At 37.9% G+C, this 21,229-nt stretch overlaps 1 protein-coding gene across 1 annotated transcript in view; it reads right to left on the reverse strand.

Moving 5' to 3' along the window:
* The window catches only part of LOC113106049 (alpha-ketoglutarate-dependent dioxygenase FTO-like), a 129,984-nt gene extending 109,213 nt beyond the window's left edge, over positions 1 to 20,771 (reverse strand). Inside the window, exon 1 of the mRNA XM_026267578.1 lies at positions 20,629 to 20,771. Within this exon, the coding sequence (XP_026123363.1) occupies positions 20,629 to 20,706 (78 nt within the window). The 5' untranslated portion in view covers positions 20,707 to 20,771. The remainder of the gene's footprint in view (positions 1 to 20,628) is intronic.
* Between the last annotated feature and the right edge of the window lie 458 nt (positions 20,772 to 21,229).

Consider the following 21,229-nt stretch of genomic DNA (forward strand, 5'->3'; position numbering starts at 1 on the left):
TTTCAGGTGACTACCTCTTGAAACTCATCAAGAGAATGCCAGGAGTGTGCAAAGCAGTAATCAAAGCAAAAGGTGGCTACTTTGAAGAACCTAGAATATGACATGTTTTCAGTTGTTTCAGACTTTTTTTGTTATGTATATAATTCCATACATAATTCCACATGTGTTCATTCATAGTTTTTATGCCTTCAGTGTGAATCTACAATTTTCATAGTCATGAAAATAAAGAAAACTATTAGAATGCGAAGGTGTGTCCAAACTTTTGGTCTGTACTGAATATATGAACCCAATCTCATGAAAGTGCGTATAAATAGTATGCCAAATAAAAATGAAAACTTGTGCTATTTATACGTATTAAATGCTATGCGATGTGTAGGTTATATGTATGCGAAAATGCGCATCATATGCACACCAACAATTTTGGTATCAAATGCACGGGAAAATGGCATATTATATGCACACCAAACACATGCATATAACATGCACAACAAAGTCCATTTTTGCATATCAATACCACGTGTTGACTGCTGAAGCTCTGGATCTGATACGGAAACTTTCCAGAACAACATGACAAATCCCATTAGAGTGCCTCAGGAATGAGTCCCAAAATCTAGAAACTACCGAAGTTACCATTTTTGAACTTCCCTTTGCATAGTCCTGAAGTCAAAGATTTTTTTTTTTTTTTTTTTTTTTAATGGGTTCTTGGTTAAATGCTGAAAAAATAAAATGACTGAAAATGCCTATAAAAGAAGGGATTGTTTTGAATTAATCTAACTTTACTTTGCCAACTTCTGCTGCTTTTACAGAAATTGTGTCCAAAAAGTACAGCTAGGTCAGAAACTGACACACAGACTTTAAAACTACTAATATGTCAACCAAGACACGGATCATCCATTAGCTTTAAACACAGCACACATATTACACCTGCTTAAAACACACACCTAACACACACACACACACACATCAGAAGCTTTAATGTCACACGACACTCTCCGCATGCCTTTTCCTGTTACTCTCATTCACTCTCTCTGGTAAGGTCTTTAGCAGGTGTAAGCCTGCGACTGAAGCCCAGGTTCTCAAATCAATCATTTGAAAGTATTTAGAAATGCACACAGGAGAGTTGCTCCACTGCCTGCCTGACGCATAACACACAGCCCTTGGCTTAAGTGCTTTTCAGGGTGTGTGTGTCGACATCTATTTCACACTCGTCCTCATCTAAAAGCAGAAAAAGATGTTTCCGTGACCGATCACGTCACAAGCTGCCAGGACAGGAGAAAGAGGAGACAAGAGAGGTGAAAGGTCAGACGCACTGACGGAGTTATACTCACACAAGCAGAAAAACACACAGTCACTGGGTCAGTCTATGCCACTCTAGTCACTATGTTAGCTAGCAAACATTAATATTGAGATTATGTTAATGAAAGGACGGTTTAGCATTAACCTGCAGATTAAACTACACGTCTTTCACAGAGTTTGTCCTGATCAAAGTGAAATGATGGCACATACTGTATCCTACCATTCGAAACATCACTTTTTTTTTTCTTTTTTGAAAGAAATTAATATATAGCAAGGACACATTAAACTGATCAAAAGTGACAGTAAAGACCTATGTAATGTTACAAAAGAAAGGATTACAATTCACTGGCACTGGTATATCGCGAAATTCATGATTTAAAAAAGTGGCATAAAATATATATATAGGCATGAATGTTGCAATATACACTTTTAAAAATAAAAGAGAAAGAAGAGCGCTTTTTTGTCTAAATGGTTCCATAAAGAACCTTTAACATCTGAAGAACCTTTCCGTTTCATAAAAGGTTGTTTGTGGTAAAGGAAGGTTCTTCAGATTTTAAAAGGTAAGAAAGAGATGGTTCTTTTAAAGAACCTTTGACTGAATGGTTCTTTGTGGAACCAATTTTTTTTTTCTTCTGTGGCATCACTGTGAAGAACCTTTTAAGGGTCTACCACTGCCAGTGATGTTTCACCTTTTTTGATACAAAAAAAAAAAAAACATCTGTTATTGAAATTGCTCCTTTTAGCTATTTGAACTATTACAAAAAAAAAAGATAATGCAAATGTATTTAAAATAACCAATTGGCTTTGGAGTGTTTTTAAATTATGTAAACATTGTTTGCTTTGTTTTTGAATTACACCTTTAGCAGACATTTTTAATCAAAAACTATTTTAAATGTACATTTTAACCTGTGCTATAAGGTAAAATGGTAATAAATTATTATTCTTTTTTTATGCATTGTTTTAATATCACAGGAATGACATGGCAGACAAATAAAACTGCAGATGGATCTTTATATCGGGCGGCTATAAGAGTATGATTCATATATTTTTAAGAGTGGATTGACTCAATCGGTCCATTGTTCTGAGGAGCAGTCATGGCCTTTAGTTACCCATTAACCCTCAGTTCTGTGTCCCTCCTCTCCTCTGTTCACCTGTTCAAGCCTTATGTTTCTCTGTCACTTTCTCTTCCTCCTCCTGCTCTTCTCTTTCACTCTCTCCCTCCTTGCATTCCTCCTACAAAATCAATATCCTGCGTTAAAGTGCAGTGAGCCCCTGGGAGGAGGCTGCTGTTGTGGAGGGCGGTGGAAGTGGGGCGTCCTCCAGGGCTCGGAGTCAAGGACAGTGTCCGGCGTAGACCTGCTGCCCCTCTCTCTCTTTCCTCTGCAGGAAGGATCAATAAGCGGGTGAGGCGTTAAATTTCAGCTAGCGGGAGCGTCACGCTCGTTTGGCCCAGCTGAGTGATGGAGCATGCTCGCCCTGCTCGGAGCGTTTCAAGCTGAAAAGAACAGGAGCTGGGATCTTCCTACAATAAACAACTCAATAACATTTAGGCCCACTGGTGTATGATGTTTTAAAAGCGTTCCTGTCAACCTGAGCTAAAGAATGTGTTTCTGTGTGAGGGACTGTGCCACAGACTCACAGCTGAAAATCCCAGCGTGACACACTGATTACTTCGTTCTCAGTAGTTCAAACAGTAAATCAGATCATTTTACCACTGCTGTCAGCTGTTCCCTGGCACTGTGAATAAAGACGTGGGTATCGCTTCGGTTTTCAACAGAACAAACAGAGCCATGAAATATGTGTTCGTAAACTGATTCATTAATTATAGGGCTGGGCAAAACTGATAGTCCGGTTAATCTGCAGGACAGTTTAAGTCATAATCAGAGAGTCTTTAAATGAATCATTCAAAAAGACTCACAAGGGGTTATAGGATGAAAGAAAAATATATCAACCTTCTTAATGGGATAATAACATATAAATATAATAATCAACACAAACAACATTGCAACAAAAATGCATTTCTTGTAGAATGAATGAATGAATGAATTTAAACTTGGTGTCATTAAGATGAAGTCTTTTATGCTCAGCGAGATTGCATTTATTTTACCAAAACTATAGTAAAAACAGTAATATTATGAAATATTATTGCAACTGTTTTCAAATGTCATATATTTAAAAATGTAGCTATTTATTCCTGTGATACAAAACGGAATTTTCAGCAGCCATTACTCCAGTCTTCAGTGTCAGTGATTTTGTGCTCAAGAATCATTTTTCTTAATTGTGTTAATATATATATATATATATATATATATATATATATATATATATATATATATATATATATATATATATATATATATATATATATATAAATGTACAATAAATGCAATTATTTGAAACAGAAATATTTTGTAACATTCTAAATGCTTTAACTGTCAGTTTTAATTAATCTTAAGTGTCCTTGCTGAATGGAAGCATTCATTTCTCTTTTTGACACACTTTTTCCGAAATAATATTCATTTAATTGAAACAATTTAGAATCATTTTACAGTAATAAATTTACAGTATTAGCTGAAAGACAATTTCATTGGTAGAAAAATGTAAGTGAAATAGAAATTGTGAATCATAATTGAATCGAATAAGGAAAATACTTAATCGACATTTTTCAATCTACAGCTAAGCCACTCTCTGCTCCTTCCCACCACCAGACCCATGATGTCCCCTCGCGTTTAGATGATTCTGGAAGGACGACTTGTCTGAACAGCATTAGTCAAATCCAAAAGACATGGCAGGAGGAAGCTGCCTTTTTTAACTCGTCGGGAGAAAAATCTTGTTGCTTTATTTACTTCTCCCTCAGTCAGGGTGAACAAAGAGAATATTCTACCAGGGACTGAATAACTTAATCCTCTTTCCTCCCTCCGGCAGGAAGTCGGGCAGTGACAGACAGATTAACACAGATGATGTTTGCAAACCCACCCATTTGAAAATGTAATTGCTGGTGGCATATTGAACAGTCTGCCTAAGCACTTAAGTTCATATGAGACCAGTGAAACAGAAGTGACACTAACACGATCGTGTGTGTGTGTGTGTGTGTGTGTGTGTGCAGGAGAGAGCATGTGGGGTGTGTTTTGGGGAGGCTCGCTCACCAGCGAACTGGAACACTGTTACTGTCATGTGCCCAGTGTACTGTGCCACTAAGAATTAGAGCCAATCAGAAGGGTTAACAGGGCGGAGCGGGGCGGGTCATGCTCCTGGGCTCTTTACAGCATCACAGAGGCATGGGAAGCCATCACCCTATAAAACACTACACTTTAACATCTGCTCAAAGAGGGGGAGGTAAAAAAAACAAAAAAAAAAACAGATACATTCATGATGTCCAGCTGCCATCTAGTGATAGATCCCTGGCCCTATAGTGGGAGTATCAAAAGAAGGAATGGATGCAGAGGCCCATTTCTTCATTAACACTGCTGCTTAGATATGATAATGCTAGTTTTCATTTTGAACTATTTTCTCAGGTTAACTAATCTCAAATGATCAGCCAAGAGAGAATGTCTGGCATGTACATTCACTCCATACTTTCAGCATATGAAAATGTCATTGGACACCACAACAAATGGGATGTGAGGTCATACTCGAGAGCATGTTTTTAACACATCATATATTCAAAATGTGAAAATCAATTTACTTAAACTCACTTTACTTAACTCAAGTTGTTCTTAAAGCTATATTTCTTTCTTTTTCCTGAATGCAAAATCTGCGAAACCAAACAGTTGCTGGTCCCCAATGACTTTCTTTTTTTCCATGCTATCCAATGGGGACCAGCAACTGTGCAGCTATCATTACCATCGAGTTGGTGCTACCATAAGGCTCACATAATGCTATATATTTCAGTATTTAGTATTGTCTTGTGTCTGAATAACTTAAATCGCTTTTTGACTAAAACGTCAAAATCAGGGCAGGGCCTTAGATAAACTTGCATTGTTTTATCTGGAAACAATGCTACAAGCCTCTACAGAGACCAGAATAAATGGCCTATATGAGGCAGCAGAGTGATGAGGATATGATGATGAGAGCAAAAGCATCCCCTTTAGCCTTTCCCTCCAACCGTCTCCTGTGCTCCATGATGAAGATGGAAGTGAAGCTAAGAGCGCAGTCACCCTCCTTTCGTTAACACACACACACACACACACACACACACAGTGAGGGGATAAATCAAGGCTGTAGAGTCGGGATGAACCATGTGTCAGCATGGGTCAGCCACACATTACACTCTCTTCAAAAACTATTCATCTTCAGTGTGTATTCAGCGGCTAGAAATAATTACTCCTCCTGACCCGCGTAACACCACATGACCAGTGGTCAAACCAGCTCAGGCGGTGGACTCATCTGGGTTGAGAGGGGTGGGAGTAAATTATGGTCCTGTGGAGAGCAAAGGACTTGCCACTCAAACACACACACACAATCTGCACGAAGACTACACTACTGTACAGTGACGGCAAATTATAATCTAAACTTCAAAATGAATATCCATTAGGATACCTAAATTAATTTGTAGATTTCAAAACATTTCTCAGAGTTATATTGGTTTTATTAAAAATTATTGGTTAATCAGCCAGAACTTTAATGTCTGCGCATCTCTACTTTAGCATGGTATGATACCATACTCCAAGAAAAGCACTGATACTTCAGACCACAAGGAATGACTGCCTTTCTTCTGTGGAACATGAGAAATGACCGATGATATATAAAGGCTAGAGTTTTCATTATTGCGTGAACTGTCACTTTGAGGTTCACCTATACTGGCTCTAGCTAAACAACAGCTTCTGCAGGAAAGATTCAAATCAGCTTTGGAACCATTTCACGTTTCCAGGGATTTCAGAAGCAGAAGTCATAGTTGGGTTTAAAAAAAAATAGCATTAACCACAAATTTCCAAAACAGGGAATTATTCATTTTTTGGAAAAGTAATGTACTTAATAAAAAATATCAAATATAGTGTTATAAATTGAAATGTAAAAAATGCCAGATTTACATTGTTAATAACTATGAAAATGCATCATCATCACAGTCTGCGGTGAAAAGATGTCAGGACAGGTATGGCGTGACATGAAGTAGTAGTTTCTGCTTCCTCTCGGAGCTGACAGGCCAGGTTCACGATTAATTAGCACAGGAGAAAGACTTCCTGCAACACACTCACAGCAGTCACTGCACTGTTTGATCAACAGCAGAAAAGATGTCACGCCTCCTGACAGAAGGAATAATACAAAGCTAATGATAATGCTAGGGAAACAATGCGAGTTAGCCCATTAGCAGATACTTACACTCATTTCGACACACTCACTATATGTGCAAAAGACTCTAGTGCACTGACACGCCAATGTTACGGTCTCCAAAACTTCTTGCCTTTCAAAGATCACCATTACAAAATAATTGCAATTGAATTTACACTGAACAAACAACAAATCAGCAAAATGCTTAATCTATCAAAATCTTACTGGCCATACTGCATGCTGCAAAGTATAATACTGTGTAAAAAGATAAACAAACTTAAACAAGTACTATTATTTAACTAACTATAAATAAGAAAGGTTAGCAAAGAGATTATATGCTCCAGTATGTGCCAATAAGACCGCTCGCTGTCCCGTCACAGACCCACATCTAAATATACACAGGAGCTCAGTTGTCCTCTGTTTACCTCTTCCTGAATACATTAGCCACCTGAACCTCAGAAACATATGCTGGAGTGACAGCTGTCGCCATGGCAACCCAGATTATCACCACGGAGCGGGAGGGACGAAAGGATGATACATAAATTAATTAAAGTTAAAAAAACACACACAAGTAGAGAATTAAAGTTGGTACATCTGTCAGCGACTCAGCTCTGCTCGCTAATACTTGTGTTGGAACATTTATACCCTTGAAGTAAATGATCCGCTGTGTAATTGGCAGCGGAGGAGAGGAGAGAGGGATGATGGTGGATCCTGGGAGAGCTGATAAAAAAGCTCTCTTTCGTCAGAAGCAGGAAAAGAGAAGAAATATGTTTAAAAAACCTTGTGGTTAATCCCCATTGTCATCATGGAGCAGGGGATGCCATTACAAACAGAGATAGCCCAACCGAAGCTGTCTGTGGGTTAGGAACAGAAGACAGGGTGTGTGTGTGTGTGTGTGTGTGTGTGTGTGAGGAAACGGGCTCCTGGATTAGTCCAATCCATACGTGCCATCAGTCAAGGGCGAGGAAGCCTGTCAGAGTGTCAACCGCACAAAAACTCACACACCACGAATAGAGAAAATGTCAGACAAACTATGTGTGACAATGCGATTAAGCAAAAATGTGTTCAGACATGTATATACCGCTCAAACACATATACACACACAGTGGGAAAGAATCAGAGAAGGATTATGTTTATAATCACTGCGTGTGTCATACTGATCTGGCTGTTTATAAGTGTGTGTGTGTGTGTGTGTGTGTGTGTGTGTGTGTGCGCGCATGTTTCTCCTTTTTCTGAAAATGTAGATAAAAAGACTCTTGAAAGTCTCAATTACAACATAAAAAAGCTAGAAATAAATAAAAAATGTCTGTAGAGGTAGTGTGTGTAGTTAGGGTATAAAAGAGCATGAGAGATGTTGTAGATGTAGATCCTCTCAAACAGTTACAAAAACAGGTTACTTTTTGGAAGTAAGGAGTAAAGTAAGGTGTTATGCTTTACAATTAAATCATAACATAACACCTGGATTATTATTTTTCTAAATAAGAAAGCAGCTTTGACTTTTGACTGGATTTGTTTACTCATAAAAATTCTAACTTAAAACACCATAACACTGACCTGTGTACCGCAAGTCACCAGCGAATGTTATGAAACTATATATACATTCATTTTTTTATTTTTTTTTTAAGCATGACAATATTAGAAGTTATCATTATTAATGTAATTTTGTATTTATAAACATTTAAAACTTGCTATAAATCTTTTTCAGAGTTTGTCTTTCACTAGATAAGACTCTCAGGTTAGTATGTCCCACTGTTACTTAGTGAATCACATCTGTCTGAAGAAATAAGCTCAACAACAAGTGTAGCACAAACAGGCACTCAAAACATCAAATCTCCCTCAAAACAAAGGATGATGGGACAGACATTTTCCATTCAGCCGGTCTCGCTAGAAGAACAGCACACACTGACGTCTGCTCATCACCATAACAACTGAACTTGAACCACCAACCTTGGCTGATCTCATCTAAATAAACAACAGGAGAGACGAGAGGTCTGGCCCTATCACACACACACACACACACACACACACACAGAAGGAAGAAGAAGAGCACATGATAGACAGCGAGACAGAGCAGCTTTCTTTATGCAGCCCTGATCATGTGCTTGACAGTAGTTCAGGGTGAACTTACAGCTGGATGACCAGAGGCAAAGAGACTGAGAGAGCGAGAAAGACAGCCAGAAACAGAGAGAGAGCCAGTTTTGACAGTAAAATTACCACAAGCATACCAATGAGCGTTCAATAGGCCAGCGCTCACAACCAAACCTGTTTGTGTGTGTGCTGGTAAAGGCAGAAGAGACAGTAATGAGAGGCCAGTGTCATGCATCGGTGACCCTTCGAGCTCTCTTTCACTCCTGCTGCACCTCACCTTGAAACAACAGCATCACAAACTAGACATTTGACAAGGTGTCATTTAACCTGTTGGCATGGTGATGCCAAGAAAAGTTGTGACGAAGTCAAGGAAACAATGGCCATGCATACTGCAGCTAAATATGTCACCGAGCGCTTAATGCTGTTGCACTGAAATAGAATTCTGTAAGAAACAGGAATGGCAACCACATTTTAAATTAATTGAAATTACTTGTATTATTATTATTGTTGTTATTATCATTATGCGTTTCTCAAGATATTTATGTTTCACAGAAATCAGTCAGTCAACAGGGTTTGGAATGACATGAGAGTAAGTAAATGATGACAGGATTAAAATTTTAGGATGAATAAAGACATTAATTCTTTTGATGCTAAATGAACAATATTAATCACAAAGTTAACAAAAAGCTTTTATATACAAGGAAAAAAATCTTATTGCTTAAATCATTAAAGAGATAGTTCATCCTAAAATGAAATTTCTGTCTTTAATTAATCCCACTCGTGTCATTCCAAACCCGTAAAGGCTGATTTACTGTATACTTCTGCATCGGCGCTACGCCGTAACTTATGCATCAGTTTTCATGTATAGTTCTGCGTCGTTGTCCACATCGATGTGCAGATGCAAACTGCTAGTCTGCAGTGTCCACGTGCAAGTAAATATCAAATCATTAAATCATCATTAAAAACTACAAAAGGAAACATCAATGGATCAGAAGATGGCATTCTTTCCATCTCCACAAGAACTTGTACCATCAACCTTGTTTTTTCACGGACAACTACTGATGTAGAATGCTATGTAGTGTAATAAATGATAAAGACACTTGTTCTTTGCTTTATTTTACTTTATATAAGAAGGTGTAACATTAAAATATAGTAAAGTGCACATGAAACACGCAAAACTCAAGTACATATGAAGGGAGGGATTCTAGCAAACAAATCACAGCGTTCACAGTCTGCGTAGAATTGACGCACTGTTAGATTTTTGGAGAGGTGCACATCAGACTACGTAGTAAGGGAGTGTGTCTATCCTTAGGCAACGGCGTAGGTATTTTTGATCAAATCCAAAAGCTTTCTAACCCTGTACAGACAGCAAAAAGGACAAAGGGATGTGACATCAGTGGTTCAACCATAATGTTATGAAGTTACAAGAATACTTTTTGTGAGCAAAAAACTTAACAAAAATAACTTTATTCAACAAGTTCTTATGTGTCAGACATGCATGTGTCGTAGCATATAATAAAGCCATTATTTTTGTTTTCTTGTAGCTTCATCGCATCACGATTGAACCACTGATGACTGGACTATTTTAACAATGTCATTACTACTCTTTTGGGCCTTGAGCATGGTAGCTGCATTGCTGTCTATACAAGGTCAGAAAGCTCTTGGATTTCATCAAAAATATCTTATGGGGTCATATGATGTTGTTAAAAAGAACATTATTTTGCATATTTGGTGTAATGAAATTTGTTTATGCGGTTTAAAGTATAAAAAAAAAAAAAAAAAAAAAAACATTATTTTCCACACACTGTACATTATTGTTTCTCCTCAATGCCCCGGCTTTCTGAAATGCCTTTATTTTTACAAATCTCATCGGTCTGAAAAGCGAGGTGTGCTCTGATTTGCCAGCTATACAGTGTGTTGTGATTGGCCGAATACCTCAAGTGTGTGACGTAAATGTTACGCCCCTCACCATATGGCATATGCTGGAGCGACGAGACAAAAATATTCAAACCCATTATAAATGAGGCATTTGTTGCGTCCAGTAGGGACATACAGTCTTTTGTACATGTTGCATTGCATCGCGCTGTGTAAACATAAAACCATGTTTGCATTTGTGATTGGAGAAATGACAAACAAGTGCTACTCTACACTACTCAAAACTCACGTCTGAATCGCCAGTGGCAAATTCTTTAAATAAAAAAAATGCACTTACAGTCTGTGAATCAGAACAGTTGTCATTGTAGCCGGCACAATGTATATTCGCTTTCACAAAAAAAACACAGCGGCACACACGCGGATAGAGCGGAGACCGGCATGAGTGAGTGGCGGCGGGTTTGAGAACGGCACGGTTGGTGGATACAACAAAGAAGCAGCAACCACATGTGACAACCCTGGGCTGGACTCTGCTTTGTCCACGGTGAAAGCCAATCCAGCAATCCACAGTGCGAAGTTGATGTATTTCCTCGCCGACCAGCATGGATCAGCTCTAGCCATGACAAAGCGAATATCATCCTCTTTTTTTGAAGGCCAAACAAAGTAGCTTCACGTTCACAGCGAAACACACAGCATCTCCACAACATGGTGGCGCAACAACAGCAATACTATAGTGAGAATTAAAGCTGCGCCTTCTTTCTTTGCATTAACATTCAGGCGGTGTTATGCAAATCTTGCCACATTGTGACGTAGAGATGTGGGGGCGTGTTTACATGAGCCGTTTTAGGAGGGCATGGCTGATTCTCTGTTTATGTCTATGACGAATCACGCAGGTACTGGGCTACTCCACAGCGGATCCACCAGTACCAGTCTGAAATATTCAGAATATAAAAATGTATTATAGGTGTACCATAGTGATTCAGGATTAGCAAAAACACAGTTTGGAAAATGGATTCAGGATGTACTCGCTTATATTAATTTTGTACATTTTGAACACCAAAAAAAAAAGAATACTAACAAAACACTCTTTATTATCATGAAACCCTATCTCCACAGCCTGTCTGTGTTGTATTATAAGCAACAGCAGGTAAAGCCATCAAATTCATCTGAGAAGCCTCTAAAAGCCTCCAGTCTCTCGCTCTAAATCCATTGCCTGTGTGTGCACCCAGCAGTAGGTTGGCAGGGCAGGATCTACATTTTCCTGTCTGGCACATGCAAGCTTAAGTACAGCCTTCCAACTGGCACAAACATGGGGCAGTGCCTCGTCACCCATCGGCCATCCATACACACACACACACACACACACACCAGGTGCTCAGGCCCACTTTCACTCCCCTCATTTATAGAACATAACTTATGATGTACAAATTAAGAGTTAGTGTTTACAGGCTCTAGTGAAAGTGGCCTCCTGTAGTTCCAGCGAAAGAGGGACTTTGGACTTGCAATAGGAAGCAGATGTTGGGCAAAGGGCTGCCATTAGCTAGTTTCCCTTTACAAGAAAAGGTGAGCTATTACACAAGAAAATAAATTCACAAATAAACAGCAAAGAAGGGGCCTGCTGTTCAGTGGAGCAGCCAGATGGAAAAATTATGGAGTGATTTTTACATTACATAAAAAAAGAAAAAATTATCCAATGTTTAAACATATTAATTTATGTATATACGAAGGGTGACGATACGCAGATTTATATACACATTTAAAACCTGATGAGTGCCCTGGCAGTGCTTTTCTTTCTGACTGTATTACTGTGCTATAAACATGGATCAGTAATAATTTCCTGTTTCTGAACAGTGGTAAAACCAAGGTTATGCTCATTGGTTCCCATCATCAGATTTCTAAAGCTGTTTCTCTGTGTTTGACTTTTGATAGCTCTGTTGAGCCTTAGTTCTTTTTGATGCTAATCTGTCATTTGATTATTTTGTTCAGAGTACTGTTAAAAAAAAAATTCCATCTCAGAAATAAAGATCCTTTTTCATCTCTCAGATAGATTATTATAACGCCCTTTTAGCCAGAGTTTCTAAATCCACACTCAAGCTGCAATATGTACAAAATTCAGCCATCGGGGTCCAGGATATGCAACCATATTACTCTAGTCTTAGAATCCTTGCACAGTTGCACTGGTTCAGAGTAGATTTTAAAATGATGATGCTGACATATGAAGCATTGCATTGCCTATTGAAAGCAACTATTGAAACACTTGAAATCTATGGGGGACAGGGCTTTCATTCTCTTCCAACGTTAATGCATCTTGAATGGAGGGAAGTTCAGAACTATGACTTTTTTTTTTTAAACTTGCATTTGCTTGATGATGTTTATTTAGTTCATTTTATCATCTTTACTTTTTTATTGTATTTTTTAGATTGTGTTTACTGTATGCTTTGAGAAGCTACTTTAAAGTGCTGTATGTATTTTCACTCTGCTAAAGCATAAAAATGCCATAATATGTTTGCAGATATTTAAGAAACATGCTAAGTTAACATACTTGTTTATCTGAAAAACAATGCTACAGTCAGTTATTCTCCTTTGAATATGTGCGGTCTAGGCCATAAAGACGGTCTTTGTTTTATCCCATTGTATTTAGGCACCCGGGTTGCCAGTTAGCAAGAAAACACTGCGCATTTCATTTCGGTCATCGTCAAGAGCCCTTGCTCGTGTTTTTGTAATTAATCTGGCAACCTGCCAGTGCATAAAGTCTGAGGAGGAGGGGCCGGGTGGAAAAAAAACCAGTCAAATATTTTGAATTTGGACTGCAATACCTAGTTTAACCACTCGGTGTCAATCCTACATACAGCACCTTTAAATGTGCTTTATAAAATACAGTTTTTTTAATTTATTAATGTAATATAAAAATATATTGCAGAGATAATATAAAAATATAAAAAGATAACAAAATTATACTAATAAATACATTATATAATAAAATATGAAAAATACCAGAATTAGAAGACAAGACTTTAGCCTTGAATGGAAGCCCCTTAAAACTTAACCACTGATGTCTAGGTTAAAAGGTCAATCTTATGTTTATTCAAAGCTTTCCTGAAGTGATCCTATTGTTATTGATCACATTGATTATTGATTATACATCACCACTGATCAGCCAATAGCTACCAGATCAACCTCCCCTGAGTTACATAAGTTTCTCTCTCTCATACAAACACAGTCAAACGGCTGACTAAGGCACATTTAGGCCCATTTAATGTTATGCATCTTAGTTGACTAGACTGCTATTCAGTTGGGTACAGAATTGGTCACATAAATATGTAAAATGCCCTACATGCAAATATAACAGCTTACTTCAAATCTCTCTGTATTTGACTTGACTCACTATAAACAGGTGGCATCTTTCTTGGACTGATTTGTGTCTTTTATATATTGGATGGGACTGACGCTTTAAATTTTGCGATCGGATAGATATCAGTTTGTATGACCAAGTATACAGTAAATAGCCCCTTTCATGACATCTGAAACACACGCAGATCTCAACACTAAATGAAATGTTAGAATGAGGGTAAAAACTTTAGTGTGAATAACAAACCCCACTCAGTGTGCCCTCCTTATAAAACCAAGTAAAATCTCAGACTCACTATAAAAAGAACATAAAAGCTGATAAAGCAGCTCTTTTCTTAGACGTCCTCTGGTCTCAGAAGAAATAAATATGCTGAAAACCAACTTCAGGACTGGGCGTCTTTATGAAAATCACTTTGTTTAATCTTTGTTAAATACACAAAACCATAAACAGGCTCAGACATCTAACGAGACGTGCATAATGTGCACAATAATACACCCTGCATGAATATCTGATAAAGAAAAGAATGAATATTACAGCCTATAACAGAATTCTTTCATGATCAGTATTCTTAATAAATGCCAATAAGTTGTAATGGAAATGAAGGAAATAACCATAAAAGGCATTTAGGGCATGTGGGTGGGTTTGTGTGTGTGTGTGTGTGTGTGTGTGTGCCGGACCTCTTGATGATATAAAGGTGAAAAGCTTCACAACAAACAAATCAACCTTAATCCACACCTTGGATCAATGCGGCTGCTATAGGCCTCAGGGTCGCCTTATATTACTCCTCAAACTTCATATTCACTCATTGATTTGCTTTTCAGAATAGTATATCACTGAGCTCCAATGGGAGAGCGGATAGAGACGGGGGCCAGGGTCAAGCACAGCTCGCATACACGTTAGCGTAATATTGATGTCCCAGCAGAAAGAAATGACTAAATATCCAGATCAATATCTAGTTTCCCTGCAACAGCCGAGCAACGAGGTGGGGAAATATAAATATACATCTTTATGGCCACAGAAGCCATCATAATGAGAGAGCTGAATGAATGTTTCCCTTAAGGTGAAGTGTTTGATTAGCGGAGGGCAGAGGTTAGTGCCGATATGCTGATACAGGAAAAGGAGACTGATGGCTCGGGCCGGGCCGGGCCGGGGCTGTGGAGATGACAGCAGAGCAGCACCGAGCTCAAGTAAGGCCTGTTCGCACATGTTAATCGAGCTTTAAGTCATTTGTGATGAAGAGGATTTCATCATCAGGTGCTAAGGGCTTATGGAAGAATTCATGAAAAATCTTCTGGAAGAACCTTTGATAATCTAAGAATCTAATTCTTCGCTCAAAGATTACATGAAGGATTAACCCTCTCAGGCTCAAATTAAGTTTTAGTAACTTAGTAAATTTAGTAATCTATAGTAATGTTTTTAGTACTCCAGATTCATAAAATATGTATCCGGAGTAATAAGGTTTTTAGTTACTTTACTGTTGCAAATCTGCAACGCCTGCCTTGAGAGGGTTAAATAAGCAAGCATTGCCATCTTAGACACAAACTTTAAAAGTTGTGTGGGTGAAACGAGTGAATCATTTATTGAGCAAGGTCACATTAAAATTGATCAAAAATGGAAGTTAATACGTTCATAGGGTATAAAGAAAATAGTTCTATATTTGTTTTAATTAATTGTTTCTTTGAGCTTTCTTTCTATTCATCAGAAAATCCTGAAAAATAGTCACCATTTAAATTATTACATACAAATACTGACAGTAATAAAAATAAAAGTTTCTTGAGCACCAAATTAGCAGATCAGAACATGCAACGCTGAAGACTAGAGCAAAAGCTGTTGAAAAAAAAATCCAGCTTTACTAGTCATAATTTAGTTTAAATTATATTTAAAATTGGAATAATATTACTCAATTATATTCTTTTTACATTTTTTTTCTCCAAATAAATGCAGCCTTGATGAGCATTAGACACTTCTTTCAAAATATATTTTTGAAGAGATCTTATTGACACAAAACTTTTAAAAAGGTAGTGTTATGTCAGTCCAGAATTATAATTGTGAATTTTTATTAATTATTATTATTACTGAATTATTTTTTATATTTAATCCAAAATGCACTCTATTCATTTACTAACTGCTACTAACTCTAGCTTCTCTATTCATTTTCTTTTTATTTATTATACAATTAACAAAAGCAAAAAGGCCTCTAACACTTGCTTGCTCCATTCTTTTTCTATTCTATCCATTTTTATTTTATTTATTATATAATAACAAAAGAAATCTTGCTACGTGTACTGTGTTAAGCTAACTGAGACTTGTTATAGCACTTGCTTATCATTGCTCTTTTGTTAATTTTTTTGATTGCTTCCATTGTCCTCATTTGTGACCCTGGACCACAAAACAAGATTTTTTTTTTCAAAACTGAGATTTATACATCATCTGAAAGCTAAATGAATATTTGATTGATGTATGGTTTGTTAGGATATGACATCAATTGGCTGAGATACAACTCTTTGAAAATACTGAGAAAATTGCCTTTAAAGATTTCCAAATGATTTTTTTTGGCAATGCATATTACTAATAAAATATATATATATGGTAGGAAATATACAAAATATCTTCATGAAAAATGGTCTTTAATTAATATCCTACTAAATTTTTGTCATAAAAGAAAAATTTATAATTTTGACCCATACAATGTTTTTTGGGCTATTGCTACAAATATACCCCAGTGAGTGACTTAAGACTGGTTTTGTGCTCCAGGGTCACAATTGTAATTCACTTTGGATAAAAGTGTAAATGTAAATGTGAACTTTGCAAACAAACTCAAATCATGATATAAATATATTACTATTGCATGATACTAAATATAATATAAAAAGACAGTAATAATAGTCAAATAAACATATAAATAATCAATATATAAATAATCAAATAAAAAATAAATAATCTGAGATTGATTCCTTTAATGGAACATTCTAAATCTACTTTCTCATTTCAAAAGAAAGTTTAAAAGACTAGAGTTGCCAGATCAGTCATTTTTAAATTAAAAGCCATTTCCCCTGGAGTCCAGTAAAATACTTGATCAAGGATCTTAGGAGATGGCTTTACCAATGGATATGGATCAGCCTAGACTTATTTACAGCTCCAAACCATTAGAAAAGACAGCAGCACACTCACGGTTCAACTCAAACACAGACTACCATTAAAAGGCAGAAGAGTAGATAATGCCTTACCTCTTAATTAAACCAACACCTCTGCCTGTACTTAATCACTCAGGCCACTCACTCTCCCTCTGTGTATCATAAACCAAAAGAGGCCTGACTAAGGGGACATTCAATGACCCCGTCCACACCACCATTCGACCTCCCCCTCAAATCACAGGCTCTGTGGGGTCTTCTGCAGGGCCTGTGGCAAGAGAACAGGGTGGGCTGTGGGTGGCAGCAGTGAAAGACTGACACAGCGTTGCGGCAGAAAGTAATGCGCGTGTGGATTAGCGGTATGATGGCCTGATCAATACCGGCAGTTCCAGCCATTAGGAATGCAGCAGAAAACGACCCCCTATGGCAATAAAGCACGGTGTCCGCCTGCTACTTCATTTGCTGCCTCCATTAGTGTAATGGTATCATTATCAACTGTGGCAGTATTTTTTCTAACACTCCCACCCTCCCTCGTTCCCTCGCCTGTGTTTCCGTCTTTTCAGATTTCGAAAATCAGAAGTCATGAGCTGCACTGCACTGCCTCCTTATTTTGTTTTATTTTTTCTTTCTTTTGACATCACCCGATATAAATCTGCCCCTAGCGTGGCTTGAACACCAGTCTAATTATGTATTCCTGAGTGTGTTTTATGTGGCTGTCCGACACTGTTTCTCTATTATGGACTCATTAATAGGGTGTAGACGTACGGTGACGGACGGAGAGGGGGAAAACGACAAGGGGGGCAGAAAAGCTGCTGATTACGCCGAAAGTGACACCACCTCCCGCTAAAACACCGGCTTCGACATGACAGCGGCTCGGCATTAGGACCTATAAATCGTTACTTTAACACTAATTTACAGAGGAACATTTTGTGGGAGAAATTGATTAATCAAGACTGGCTGTGTGGCCTCATAATCAGGCCTAAACTGAAGCTAGCTGTTAATTTAACAGAATTGCCAAGGGGAACACAAACCATTTTAATGAGTGTTCACGAATGGAATAGCCTAAACAGCTTTTCCCAGCAAACACACGAGCTGAGAAAGCCAATGAGCCGAGAACGCTCTGAATGATGGGCCGCGAGGAGCGCAAGCCTCTGAACATCTGGCAACCCTCTGTGCTCCTCACGTACTCTGGCACTCAAAAATAATGCATTTAGTTATTTTTATTTATATAGCTTTAATCTTTGTTTATTTATCGACTCATTTTTTTTTCCCCAATCAAAAGCACTATTCTTTAGAGTACAAGCAAGCAGAACACAATGTCGCAGTCATCAAGAAAGGTGTCAAAAGCAGCGGAGGCCAACAGAGATGTGAGCGTGAAGAAATAAAACATGATGGACGAAAAAAACAATAAAGTGCTTTTTTAATTTATAACTGCCAGGAAAGAAAAATACCAGGGCCCCCATTCTCCTGCAAATGCAATAAAATGGTCAAACTGGCATTTATTATTGAATAATACTTCAGTGGGATCTTTGTGGTCACCCTGGCAATGTTAAAACCACCAACTCTGATTGTCCCTTTGCAACTACTAAAACAGTATTTTTTAGGTCGAAGGCCATGTAAGGTCTCTTCTAAAAGGTTGAAGTCTATTAGCCAATAGTCTAGTCTTCCTCTTTCAGCGCATGATAATGGAAATGCTCTTTTTATCATACATATGTGCCGCATCTGGTTAGGAAATGCCTGGCAAAGCTGAACTCAGGATAAAAATAATTCCTTTTTGAGACGGATAGTTCACAGGCCTTCTTTTGACATCCATCCACATCCTAGTTATTGGGCACAAATGCACACATGTTTATGGCTGAGACAACAATGTACTCTCTTTTATTTATTATTATGATTAAATGGACCCACGTTTTCTATTAAGGAACCGCAGGAACACACACCAGACCCTTAGTCTAGCGGATCGGTGGGTTTCTTTCCATATCCGTTTATTTTGTGTGAAGAAGAGATAAGACGAAATGAGATGGGGCAGGGTAGCAGACCTGTCTGTCTGTCCGTCTGCTCTACAGACCCAAAACCAGTTGGATCAAGTTCTCAGGGACTCATCTGGTTCCTTTGGCAGCTGCAATAAAGTGGAGGAACCACGTACTACACAGACTCCCTGCCGTCGGACAAGATCCAAAAGCATGCCATCAGAGAGAGAGGGAGCAGACTAAAACAAAAAGGGTTTAAACAGGTTATAGAAAGAGAGAATTGAATAGAGAAACTGCTGGCAGACCTTCAAGGAACTTGATTATACTGCAGACAGATCAAACATATGTCACTGGAAAAGCAAACAAAATGGCACATTATTATATGTATTTTGATTATCAAACTTAACCATCTTAACCGCAGACAAGTTCAGAAAGTGACAAGTCAACTTGTCAAGTACAATTATAAATAAATGTGACATTTTCAAACATGCTGACATGTTAAACATTACTTCCATCTAATAAAAACTATGATTAGAGATCAGTGGCAAAAAGAGTAAAACTTTATTCTTGCAATACTTCATTTGTGATGTATTAAAAACATGATTACTTTTTTAAGAGATTACTGGTTTTTATTTAAGATCAGCACCAGTAAAAATTCATACTGAAACAGCTTTTCGTGGCATTGACATTTTTTCCCTATCCAATAAAACACTCAATTTTAAATACTTGAAACCCCTAAGAAACCTGACACCTACACTGGAGTATAGCAAAATATCAAAGGGTATATATTGGAAGTGTAATTTCTTATTATTGTGCTAGCAACACCTAGGTCATACTGTATATTTGATTCCAAGGGAGTACATAAACTGATAAATTATACCTTGAATGCAATGCAATGCAATGCAAAAAAAAAAAAAAATGCACAATAATAATACTACTGTCCATGTATCTGATAAGGACTATGTAATAATAATCAGTGTTTATGTTGTGATAAAGACTAATATACCACTTTATCTACTTTCAGGACCACTCCACAAAGCTTCACACAACGATGCTTCACAAAATGCCACACTGAAAAAGCAACAGGTTCAGATAAATACATCTGCACCACAAGTTATTTCTATTACACTGTAACATTACTGCTCAATTAAGAACACAACATGTCCATTTCCTGACCAGCTCATGTATGAGTCGTTTGTTTAGTCAGAAAACAGATGAAACCAGGACCCATGCGCTTTAGAAGGAAACTAAATGCGGAATACTCGGTTTAGAAGAGACACCTGCAGAGTGACAGACACCTGAACACGCGTCCTGACTTCATTCATTAGCACCACGAATGAACTCGCTGTAATGCCGCCACACAAGCCATTCCTGCAAAGTCAGTGTGTGGCAATCATGAGAAAACACTCCCCCCGCGCTGTGCCTCCACACACACTCGTGTGCCGGATGGCTGTGCGCACACTGAGACAGAACTCATCGGATAAAAGAATGAAAACATTACAGGAGCGATCAGCAGCATCACATGCGCACTTCAAATGAACGCCCTGCAGCAACCAGCGCGTGCAATACCGCCACGGACACACTGAACGGTGTCTTACAAACTCCACAACTATATGTGGTGCTTGGAGAACTGAGAGAAAACTACAAGCGATACCTTTCTCCTCTTTTCCCTCTCACTGTCATCCGATCTTTTCATGTTCCTGAAGTACTGTTTACGCTGCCTCGGTTTCATAGCGCACAGAGCTGGACTATGTAGTCTTAAGATTGTGCCGTTAGCCTGTAAACTTTTCTTGAGTGGATTTAAATATAACATTATCTATGTTCGCGATATTATATGCAACATGTATGACAATGAACTTGTTGTCGTTATTTTATATTGCTGTTTTGCTTTTGAGTCGCTATCAGCATTCCGGTCAGGACTACATTTCCCAAAATCCTCTCGCCAGGAAAACCACGCTTGTAATTTGAGTCAAACCGGAAGTAAATATAGGCTCAGATGGGCTGACTGACGTTCCTAATGGATTTTATGTTCATGCGGTGCTAGACGTGATGTAAAAACAATGACTGTTTAACTAAATGTGTAGAGAACATATTAACAATGTATGACCAGCTCATAAAGGGAATTACTCTGCCCTACAACGAATAGAAACTCCACTTTTCATGCCAGTTTAGATTAAAGTTCTAGTTATCTAAGGTTATTCTGTTGTCTTCAGGAAAATGTTATATGTTATACTTTCAGATTGAACAAGATTATT

The sequence above is a fragment of the Carassius auratus genome, chromosome 7, assembly GCF_003368295.1.
Source record: "Carassius auratus strain Wakin chromosome 7, ASM336829v1, whole genome shotgun sequence".
NCBI classification, from domain to species: domain Eukaryota; kingdom Metazoa; phylum Chordata; class Actinopteri; order Cypriniformes; family Cyprinidae; genus Carassius; species Carassius auratus.